Source organism: Rosa rugosa, chromosome 5 (genome assembly GCF_958449725.1).
Source record: "Rosa rugosa chromosome 5, drRosRugo1.1, whole genome shotgun sequence".
In the NCBI taxonomy this organism is placed as follows: Eukaryota; Viridiplantae; Streptophyta; class Magnoliopsida; order Rosales; family Rosaceae; genus Rosa; species Rosa rugosa.
Window position 1 is genome coordinate 22296910 of NC_084824.1, and position 11267 is coordinate 22308176.

At 38.1% G+C, this 11267-nt stretch overlaps 1 protein-coding gene and 1 long non-coding RNA gene across 2 annotated transcripts; both read right to left on the reverse strand.

Annotated features, from left to right (window-relative positions):
* Positions 1–780: 780 nt before the first annotated feature.
* LOC133708596 (uncharacterized) lies at positions 781–1943 on the reverse strand. Its single transcript, XR_009845916.1, has 3 exons — positions 1795–1943; positions 1547–1674; positions 781–1036 (listed from the first exon to the last, which is right to left on the reverse strand). It is a non-coding gene; the product is annotated as an uncharacterized LOC133708596 (long non-coding RNA).
* A 2452-nt stretch (positions 1944–4395) lies between these two features.
* Positions 4396–7007, reverse strand: LOC133709388 (uncharacterized). The gene is made up of 8 exons (XM_062135115.1): positions 6840–7007; positions 6671–6736; positions 6492–6589; positions 6355–6392; positions 6163–6250; positions 5855–6064; positions 5680–5745; positions 4396–4779 (listed from the first exon to the last, which is right to left on the reverse strand). The coding sequence occupies exons 1-8, from the start codon at positions 6898–6900 to the stop codon at positions 4600–4602; spliced, it is 807 nt and encodes a 268-aa protein (XP_061991099.1). The 5' UTR covers positions 6901–7007; the 3' UTR covers positions 4396–4599.
* Between the last annotated feature and the right edge of the window lie 4260 nt (positions 7008–11267).

An 11267-nucleotide genomic window follows, 5' to 3' on the forward strand; every position in this document is an offset into this window, starting at 1 on the left:
ACGGCTCCGTTTGTTTGCTGACGTGGCAAGCACATGGGCAAAAAAAGAGAGAGGGCAAAATAGACTTTTTACCCTTTTTTTTTTGTTAATTCATTTTTTTTTCTTTTCATTTCTTTTTCTTCTTCTTCTGGGATTTTCTTCTAGCCCAAGACCAGTCCGACGATGATGGTGACTCTCTCCCAAGAAATCAAAGTAAAATGGCTTCTTTTTCTTCTCTCTCCTCCTCCTCTCTCTCCTCTCCTTCTCCTCCGCCCAAACCGTCACTAACGCCACCGAGATCCTCTCCACTTCCTGCTACAAATCCATGTCCCTCTCACTCTTGTGGATTAACGACGATGTTACATGATAGGAACAACAACCAAAAGAAATGAAAAGGGCTGAGTAGCAATTAAGTGAAAGAGAACATTTTGGGAATGAGTCCACCGCAGTTGTGAACGATTGGGAAGGTTGACTCGGCGGAGTTTGGTCATCGTCAAAAACACAATTGATGGGATCCAACCCAGATCAGGCAAACCCAAACTCGCAAAGAACCATTTATTAGTAGGGCTGGGATCGGGCCGAGCCCGTGTAAAATTTGATGGGCCCGGGTTATGACCATTTTTTTTTCAGGCCGGGCCTAATTAATGAGTTTTTATTTTTAGGACCGAGATGGACCCGGACCGATTTTTACGGGCCGGGTTTTCTGGGCTTTCGGGCCCAAAAACCTGATTAGCGAGAAGAAAAAAAAATAACAGCTAACTGATAAAGTGAAACAAAATGAACAAGTTCCAAACTTCCAGTTTTCCACATTCCAACAATTCAAGTGAAACAAAATGAACAAGAATAAGTTCCAAACTTCCAGTTTTCCACATTCCAACAATTCAAAGTCCAACTGAACAAGATCCACATTCCAACACAACAAATTGCAGATTAAAATCTTCAGAAGCTGCTTTTCTTCTTTTTCGTTCTTCTTCAGAAGCTGAAACAATTTCTTTTGCCATCGTCGAATCATCTGTGGCCATATTCAGAGTATGAGACTATGCGTGATTGACTGAAGCTGAGGAGGGAAAAAAAAAATCAAAAACAGTATCAACACTAAAAACTAAAGCATAAATTCAACAACTTGGAAACAACAAAAAATAAAAACAAAACACCAAAAATTTGGGTCAATTATACAAAATTGCACTATCTGGATTCACTTCCTGAGAAAAATTGCAGAGAATAGCAGAACCAGAAAGTTATTGAATTTTTTTTTGAAATATTCTAAATCCTGTATCACGCAACAAACAAATTTATCACAGACCCATAACAAGAAAGATTATCACAGACCCACAAATTTATCACAGACCCACAACAATAAAGATCATCACAGACCCACAAATTTATCATAGACCCACAACAATAAAGATCATCACAGACCCACAAATTTATCACAGACCCACAACAAGAAAGATCATCACAAACCCACATCACCAAGATCAGTTAAAAACCCTAAAACAATTACAAAAAAGAAAAGAAAAAAAGAGCAAGATTTATAGAAAGAGGAAGAGATTGGAGCTATGCGTACCACAGTAGTGGTGTTGTCCTCCACGTCGGATAAAGGCGATCTTCCAGGTGAGAGCAGACGGTGCAGACCTTGACCTTCCCAGAATCCCCGCAGCCAAAATTGATAGCAGACGTTCCTCGCATACCAATCTTCTCACGGAGTCATGGCCATGAAATATTGAAAGGAAATCGCATCAATTTCACAATTTGGGAAATTGGAAGAGGTGGTTTCAAATTCAATCCCAACAATGAAGAGAAGGTTTTACTTACAGTGGGTCGGAGAGATCGAACCAGCGAGGGTGGGTCGGCGGTAGAAGCGGCGACAAGGTGGGTCGGCCGTTCAACAAAAATGGTGGTCGAGAGAGAGAGAGTGAGTCGAAGAAAGGCGTCGCTGAGACTGAGAGAGTGAGGCTGAGAGGTTAGGGTTAAGTGACTTAGGTTTTTAGTTGGGTTAGGAATCGCCTGTGCACATATATTGTAAGTCTAAATATCACTACCAATAATATGCAAACATGTGTCAATAGTACCAATTTTCGGGCCTTCGGGCTTTTTTTTTTAATTTCTTGGGCCCGTGCCCGGACCGTATTATTTTTATTTCGGGCTGGGCCTTGCAAAACATGTAAAATAAATATTAAAGCCCGGACCGTTCGGGCCGGTTCCGGGTCGGGTTTCGGGCTTCTGGGCTAAAATCCCAACCCTATTTATTAGAGATTGGTATCTTTGTTTGAAACTCATCCAAGCATTAGCAATCCTCCAAATCTCAATGAGGAAATGAATAAAGAACCTAGAATTGGAATGATTGTACCATAAATGGAACAGCCAGAGCAATTAGTAGAGGGAATCAACCCAAACAAGCAATTCCATGAATCCTTAATGCCCAAGTAAATAAGCACCCAACTCTCTCATTATCGAATCGATTCAGACAATTTGTGCGCCGGTATCACCTGCCAATCCAGCAAATCAACAACAACATTCTCAGCCACCCCCTTTTCCTGATTCTACTACATTATCTTCATCAGATGCTGTCATCTCAATATCCATCTTTTCAGGTACAGTTCCTCCATTATCAATTGTTTCCTGGACTTGTCCAGATTCCACAGAATGAAAAGAATCATCATGCCCACTATTCTCGGTTTTTCGAGCACTATCTAAACCATAAACTGTTATATCCTCTCCAGTATCCTCCTTTTCCTTGGGAGGAGCAGAAAATCACCACTGTGAAGCTAAAAGCAAACTACATTACTCACAAACTAGAATTTCACCACTGTTTTTTTCTAAAGCTTTAATCTTTATTGCAAAAATTCGAAGCAATACAGAATGAACATAATTGAGGGCTGAAATTAGGGAATTTGGAAAGCTCCATACCTGGTTTAGAATCAGAGAAGACGAAGGCTTGAAATCGTGGCTTGATGATCGTATACGTACCATATGAAATTTGGTGATTTATCGTATACCGCCGGTTTCAAAAATCCCTCCCTCTTTGATCAAAAGAGGATCTATCAACGCAATTGAAGACTAGTCATCGGCAAGTTTCTGACTTTGAAACACGAAGGTGATCCAGCCTCTCTCCATGGCGGCCGTCGCTTGCTCTCCATCGAAACCCACATCGTCTTCTTTGAGCTCCCAAACGAAGTCGTAGAAGAAGCAACTGATGAACTCTGGGTGGCTTTAGTTTCCATTGGGTGTTTATTATGTGAAGAAATCAATTTGCAAATGTTACTCCAATGATCTGTACGGCCGTACGGGGAGAGAAGCAGCGGATTCCGGCCAAAGAAGCAGGGTGCGGCAGAGCCAGAGCGAGAGAGAGAGAGAGAGAGAGAGAGAGAGAGAGAGAGAGAGAGAGAGAGAGAGATTGGTTGAGAAATTCAATTTAAAAAGAAAAAAAAAAGAAAAGAAAAAAGAGGTTATTTTGGTCTTTTACCTCTTTTTTTATCTCCACATACTTGCCACGTCATCAATTTGACGGGGCCGTTACGGAAATTGTACGGCGATACCTCATTGATATCAATATAAGAATTTGGGTATCACATTGGTACGTTTGAGAATTTGGGTATCACATTGGCCTTGACATAATAGTTTGGGAAGGGTAGCTGAATTTTTCTCTAGATTTTTTACTATAGTAATGAGCCACTTGCGCATGGTTTTATTAATACTTCATAGTAGAAGTGTCAAAAACCTACAACTACAAACTGGAAAAGAAACTTTCCCTTCCGCACCAAAAAAAAAAAAAACTGGTATAAAATGAAGTTGATTCTACACTAATATGAAGGAACTATTGAAGATATCGCTTTCATATAAAGGGCCAAAAAAAAAAAAAAAGGAAAAACATCACCACATGCAAACACCAAAATTGTGAGGGTGCAATTATTCGACGATTAAGCCAAATGACAACAGCAGAATATGCTTTTAGCAATGGAATTCATCTACACTATGTCACTAGCAAAAGATACCAATTAGTTCTCAACAACAAGAGTGATTGATATGGAGGAGGAAACACTGATGCATCACTAATTTCAAACCGCAAATTAAATTAGTCATGCATCACTATCAAACTATAATAATATGTCCCTTGAACCGATTTTTAAATCAAGATGACAAATCAAAATTGCAAGTCTATTAGATACCTGAGGCAGCAAGCACAAATATGTTTAATACAAGCTTTACATAATTTATTATTATTTACACATCAAGCTATGTGACTGAAAGAGAAAAACGTATAACTTTGATGTCATGAAAAATTCGAGAATCACCAACATTTTGTATTAAAGATCTGTGTGAGTGTTTTTATATATTACCGTATTCGTTGAAAGCCTATTCATGAAATGATGAAATTGTACCAGAAATGATTGTATGATAATTAAAAAAAAACCCTTTGCATAATTGAACTTTTATTCATTGGTACATTGCATATATACTCTAGGATATGCCCATGTGCACAACCGATACTCATGCGCACACTATACAAGATCAACAGGATTGACAGAATGTACATAAATGGGGACCAAAGCCCATGACCACAACCGCCCTAGAACCCAAGCAAGCAACGAAAACATCCGGATGGCGGATGCTGATGAGTTAAGCTACAACTGCGGTGGTTGTCCGGATGGAATCCACCTCGATGTCGCTTCTGGTACCATTGACTCGTTGATTACTACCGTCCGATCCGCCCACCCACACTTCAGAGATTGATTGTGCCATGCTCTTCACATTCTCTAACACAAAATCTGCTTCCTTGCTCTTGACGGTTTTTCCAACCTTACCAAATCAATAAGAAGTAAATTAGCATACCAAACTAACCATTGTAGAGAAACTATAGCCTACTATATATAATTTTGTTCCTAAACATTTGACCCTTTACAATGTCGAATTTTAATGTTTTCAGCTAGAAGTTGACTATATATGCCATAGGGTTGGGTAATTGTCATCTCAAACATGTTTCAGTTTTGAATATCTTCTCTTCCAATACCTCCTAAAAAAATTGTACCATACACGATAACGATCATCACATGTTATAAAACCATTTTAGAGAAACCAAACTATTGGAGTCTGGATATAATTTTGTGTGTAACCATTTGACCCCTTTAGAGCAACTCCAACAGCTTCCCTATAATTTTTGTATAATAGAGAAGCAAAAGTCAAAGCTTTAGCATCTTTTTCTTTTCCAACTCCAACAGATTCCCTATTTTACAGCAATCTCTAAAATCTTCATATTCTTCCTTAAATTTTTAGAGATTGCTGTAAATATAGGGAATTTGGTTTTCTCTTTCCTCACTTTCCCTAAAATAGGGATAGTTATAGGGAATCTGTTGGAGTAAAAGAGGCTCATTTTTCCCTAAAGTAGAGAAAAATCAAAATATGGGGAAGCTGTTGGAGTTGCTCTTACAATATCAAAATTAATGTTTTCAGCTAGCAACTGACTACATACGTACGGTTGGGTGATTGCCATCTCGAATATGTTTCATTTTTAGTATTTTCTCATCCTATACCTCTTGAAAAATCAAAAATATGTACCATGCACGGAAACAAACATCACTATCATACTCCGGAGCATGAGCATCACATGTTTTTTTTACCATTAATCCGGCGAAAACTACTCTCGTTAAACATCAGTGTCATTTGGAAAAACAAAACTACATAGAAATCGAGAGAAAGTACCAAAACGGTGCGTAGACCCACGGCTCTCCCGGCAGCGACGTTTCGGACATTGTCATCGAGAAAAAGCTGCAACAGAAAATACAAAACACGTTTGCCCAATCTTCATCAACAACGTACTTCTGTAACGCCGACAAAAACTCATTAACATTTTTAGAAATGACTATAATGTGCTTACCGTTCGACGAGGATCGACCTCAGCAGCTTCGATCGCAATCCTCATGGCCTCCATGGACGGCTTCAGAACCACCGGAAACTCGTCCGGCCTAGTCGACTCGGCTAGCTTCGGGTTCATCGTTTCAAAACATATGATCTGTTCGAAGCAGCCCTTCAACCCCAGACGATCCAACACCGTCACCGCATGGTTCCTGTCCGAATTCGTAAAAATCTGCAACGATGTTTCGTACCACCATTACAAATTGAAGTTCATTCTTTCTTCATTAGACAATTATTTCCATTATATGGTATGAATATATATGAGCTTACGATTTTTCTCTGCGAAATGCTGCGAATGAGGTTTCGTAGCTGAGGATCGGGTTTGATTAGATCGTAAGGCAACCTTCCGTGCACGAAACTGATCATAATTCAAGAAAAGAAGAAAAGGAAATTAAATATAAAAAAAATTATTCAAAAGAAAAAGAAAACAAGTCAAATACGTGTAATGAGATTGGGGTGAACCTGTGGTAATCGTCAGCATCGATGTCGTAGCCTAATGCCTACAGCGAAGAGCAAAATTCTCAAAAATTAAGAGAAATAGAAAAATCAAAATTGCCGGGCGGTGAAATAAATAATTAGAAAGAAAATAATTGACTTACCCGTAATCCGGCGAGGGAGCTGCCGTACTTTTTGAAAAGCTCAACTCGGAGACTCGAGGCTTTGCTCTCGGGGAACCTGCATTTTTCAACAAGAAAATCTGCAACAAAAATTTAAATTTAGTTTCTTTCATCTTCTTTGTCTGAAGTTATTTGTAATATATATGGTCTAGTTTTGGCACCATCGATGTTCTTCTTGAGAGCTTCACCGATTCCAATGCTTGAAGAGTATAAAGTGTCATCTAAATCTGTAAAATTAATCAAGAGGGTAAGACTAGTTTTTTTTTTTTTAATTTATGTGATCAAAACTTCAATTTTGTAAGGAGAGGAGGGAGAGAGTTGTGTAGGTACCGAAGATGAGGCAATCGAAAGGAGAGGAGGAACCGCGAAGAGAGGAATTGCAGGAATCCATGGAGGCAAAGAGAGAAAGCAGAGCTGAGAGGAGGGTGGGGAGGGCTTGGATGAAAATGAAAATGTGGAATGGGATGATGAAGGTGTCAAGATACGTGACAAGGTTTTGAAGAGGAGGAGAGGAAAGGTATTTATAGAGAAAGAGGGAGAGGGCGCCAGGGAGGCATATGAATTTGTTTACTAAAAAAAATTGGCATTGGAGGGATTTTTTCTTTGGTAATGGACGTGGATGGATTAGGAAGTGAGAACTTCTTGCGTAGGGGCACCCGCACTATGTGGCGGTGCGGCCCTCCAATCAGAAAAAAGAAATTTTTTATTTTTTCCAAAACTACCCCTATTTTTAATGTGAAATACCCAAAATACCCTCATCCTTGAGCACTGATTGGGCCACCGCACTGCCACTTGGTGCCGGGTGCCGTACGGAAGTCTCTCTCTTAGGAAGATGATGAGATGAGAACTGTTGCTGACTCAGAATGAGAAAAAGACATGATATCTTTTGTTTGACGGAATTGCCCTCCCTCTTTTATGACCATTTTTTGGTCTCAAATAAAAAATGATTATAGATGTTGGTTTAATAGTATCTCTCTAAATTGGTGACCGAGGGCATCTCTTTTTTAATTCTGATTTTTGTGATGATAGATGAGAGATTTTTGATCTCTTTTCCTTATTTTGAGAAATATCATCCTTATTTTCCATGCCGCATGATTTTATTTTATGACTTTTTTTTTTCTTTGGATTTTGGACGACAGTGTAACTCTCCAACTCACTCCTGATATCAGTGAGATTTGAACCCGTAACTTTCACGGTAATAATTAGACTAGCTAACTAACAAATCACACTTCACCTACTAATTTCATGACTTTAAATAAGTAAAATTTACTATGATAGTGGCTATTTGTGATGGTCTCATTGAAGTAATGTTTCGCTAAACTAAATAGGCAATCACCATGATAAATGGACCAAATGAGAAATATTATGATTTATTAAAAATGACATTCAAGTAAACTAGATTAACGCTGCACAAGACAATTTAGACCCATCACTTGACCAAAACAAAACGACCTATATGAAGTTGCTTAGAACTTAGAAGCTTGATACATTGCACGTGAAAAAGGTGGCGGTTGTTTTATAACTATAAATCTACAGAAGGAACGTTCACCAAAAGATGGTATGTCTGAAGCACCTTTATATGGGTGACCAGCGAAAAACTAAAATCCATCTTGCCAAAAAAAAAAAAAAAAAAAAAAAAAACAGAATTGTTGCTCGAATTCCCATTTTGATAGCAACCTTACTAGCTTGTAATGTGATTTTTTTTTCTTTGGTCTCTACGTAACTTGCACATGTAAAAGCTCGAAAACTCTATCCGGTGATCGAATGATATGTGATATTTCTAACTAAAATAAAACTCATTTGAATTTAGCCAGCCGATGTAATAAGATGACAGATTCGATAGTTTATGATAATTTGTTAGGTAGATTGCGTCTCTGGTATAAATAGATCTTGTAAATATAAACTTATATGTCAGTTAGTTCTTGAGAGTCTGGTGATTCGTTCTTAGTTTTATTCCTTTAACTTAGGGCAACTCCAACCATGGGGTGCCAAACTCAAAATTGGCCAATTATAAGACTTTCCATCTCCAACCAAGACTTTTTGGTGGATCTGGTCTTATAAATATAAGACTTGGAGCCATTTGAAGTCTCATATTTGAGACTTTTCCAAGACCAGGACTTGGCACTGTTCATGGGGCCCAGCATGTGGGCTGTCTCAACCCAAAAGAGGGAGGAACGCGCCAGGAGTGGAGAAGGAAGGAGACGCGCGCGCCATTTGAAGGGAAGAAGGTCAGCACGCGCGCCAAGGAGCTGGAGAGAGAAGGTGAAGGGCTTTTTCATCTGCAGACGTGGGGCCCGCGAGCATTTTCTGTCCCCTGCTGACCGTTGGAACCCCCAACGGTCATGAAACCGGCGGTCCTGATTGATCAGGTTTAAATATAGACGGTCCGATGTGCCCCTTTTTTTTTTTTTTACTCAACATATCCATTTTCAATCTAATGGCTCAGATTTGAGGGGAAAAAACTTATCAACGGCTCTTATTAATTGAAGAGTTATAATTTCCTTTTTGTTCCAAAAAAATTAAAAAATTACCAGAAAATTGAGGGGAAAAAATATACCCGTTGAAACAGTGCAACAAGGGGTTAATAAGAATAATTTTTAAATATTATGATAAAATGTTTAATTATTTATTTTTACCTTATTTAATTAAATTAACATATTTTTAATATAATATTCATCAAAATTATACTCATATTATATTTTAGTCAAGAATAGTGAAAATAGCACCCCCATATAGCACCTCATGGTTGGAGATGAGAATTGAGTCATATATGAATAGTGCAACAAGGGGGTGCTATTAATAGTGCAACAAGGGGGTGCTAAAATGAGAATAGCACCCCCAAATAGAGCCTATGGTTGGAGTTGCCCTTAGAGATAGAGTGGGCCAATTTTTCATAAATTAAGGCATCCACAAACGAGGATATCCTTCAATTGCTTTGATCCATCCATTGCAGCTGCTAGTTTGCAGCACATCTTTTTCACTGTTTTATAATCCTTTTCGGGTTCCCTCTTTTTTTGATGCAGCTAGTGCTTTCCTTTCCGTTCTTATTTTAGAGGATTGTTCTTGATTTTTCTATTAATATTTTAACTCCACTTCATTTATTTTATAGAATTATGAGAATTGAACGTGTGACGTTTACAGTATCAGTTAACTTTTATGAAATAAAACGGAGAGATATTGAAAAAGACAGGCTCACCAAACAGAATTAATTAACGACCAAACATGATGGAGGCAATAAATTATTTCAGCAAGCAAGTGACAACGCGGTATGTATCATGAGTCATGAATCATATGATGCTGGAGTTGTGATTGGCGTGGGTGTGAATGGAACCCACCATATTCCGTATGGATCACCTCATCAAAATCTTCATTATTGAGTTCATTAGATTAAATTTAAGCCAATTACTAAGAAAAGCAATGGACGGTGCTCCAATCCTCCAAGTTCTTATCGATGATTGATTCTAGAAAAATGGAATCAAGAGTGAATTCACTCATGCTGCTGGCCACAACAAAAGCAACACTGTGATATATGATGGTCCATTTTACATCCTCCTCTATGTTGGGTAACTGTACAAAAGAAAAAGATTCTGAATTTGTTGTTTAGATCTTGTCAGGCCTGGCCTTGCCGAAGGGCAGGTTTGGCGACAGCCGAAGGTCCAAAGAAAGGTGCGGCACCATTTATATATATATATATATATAATTTGCAATAATATGGAAGCATATTTGGTTGGAAGTGGATTCAAAGTTAGTTCTTCACTTCCTTCGCTCTCCTACCTTAGTGCATTGGCAACTAAGAGTAGAGTGGAGGAACTGCTTGTACCGGATTTCTCAGATGGAGTTTCGCTCTTCTTATATTTTTCGTGAAGGTAACTGAGTTGCAAATGCTTTGGCAAATGAATGGATAAATTCTTCAGCTTTGGCGTGGTGGGACTTGCCCCCTGATTTTGTTATCTCTTTTTGTAATAGCGATTGGTTCGGGTTTCCCAACTTTCGGTTCTGTTAGTTTTCTTAGTTAGTTGCAAGTTATAGGTTTGTTTTTTTATTTCAGGAGGGCTTTGATTTAGGCCCCTCCTACTTTACTATTCTTCTTTCCCTTTTTTAATAAATTATCCTCGCTCCATCGGGGTTTAACAAAAAAAAAAAAGCTACATAATGTAAAAAAAAAAAAATTTATTTCAAAACGCACTATTTGGATGTTCTTCTTTTGCAACTATTTTAGTCATCGCAAACTGCAAAAAATCAAGCATCATTATAGTAGAGTCTCTCACTCTCTCCGGAACGTTGAAATCAAACAAATTTCTCTTTAAATTTGGGGTTTCAATGTTTGTTCATCCCTTAATTCATTTTCATCATATGTCCCTTGAATCTTTCTCCTATCTGTTTTTCATCTCCCAATCTTTCTCCTTTCTAATTTTTTGTTCTTCTACGGTGATTAGACAAATTTTTTGACATTCCATGGTGCATGTTGAGGTATATATCAAAATAAATAAAAACTTGTTAATTTATAACTTTTCAAAGCCAAATTAATCTCAGAATCATCATCGAAAAAAATCTTCGAACAAGCCCTAGGCACCAAAAAAAATTTCGCCTTGGGCATCAAGAACCTCAGGACGGGGCTTGGATCTTGTGTCATAAGTTTAGCATTTTAGTGGTATAATATGGTTAAGGATAATGAAATTCACACTCATTTTTTTTTTCTTTTTTGGTTGAAATTCTTACAAATTGACAATATTTAAGTTACTAGAAAGTGAAACAAAA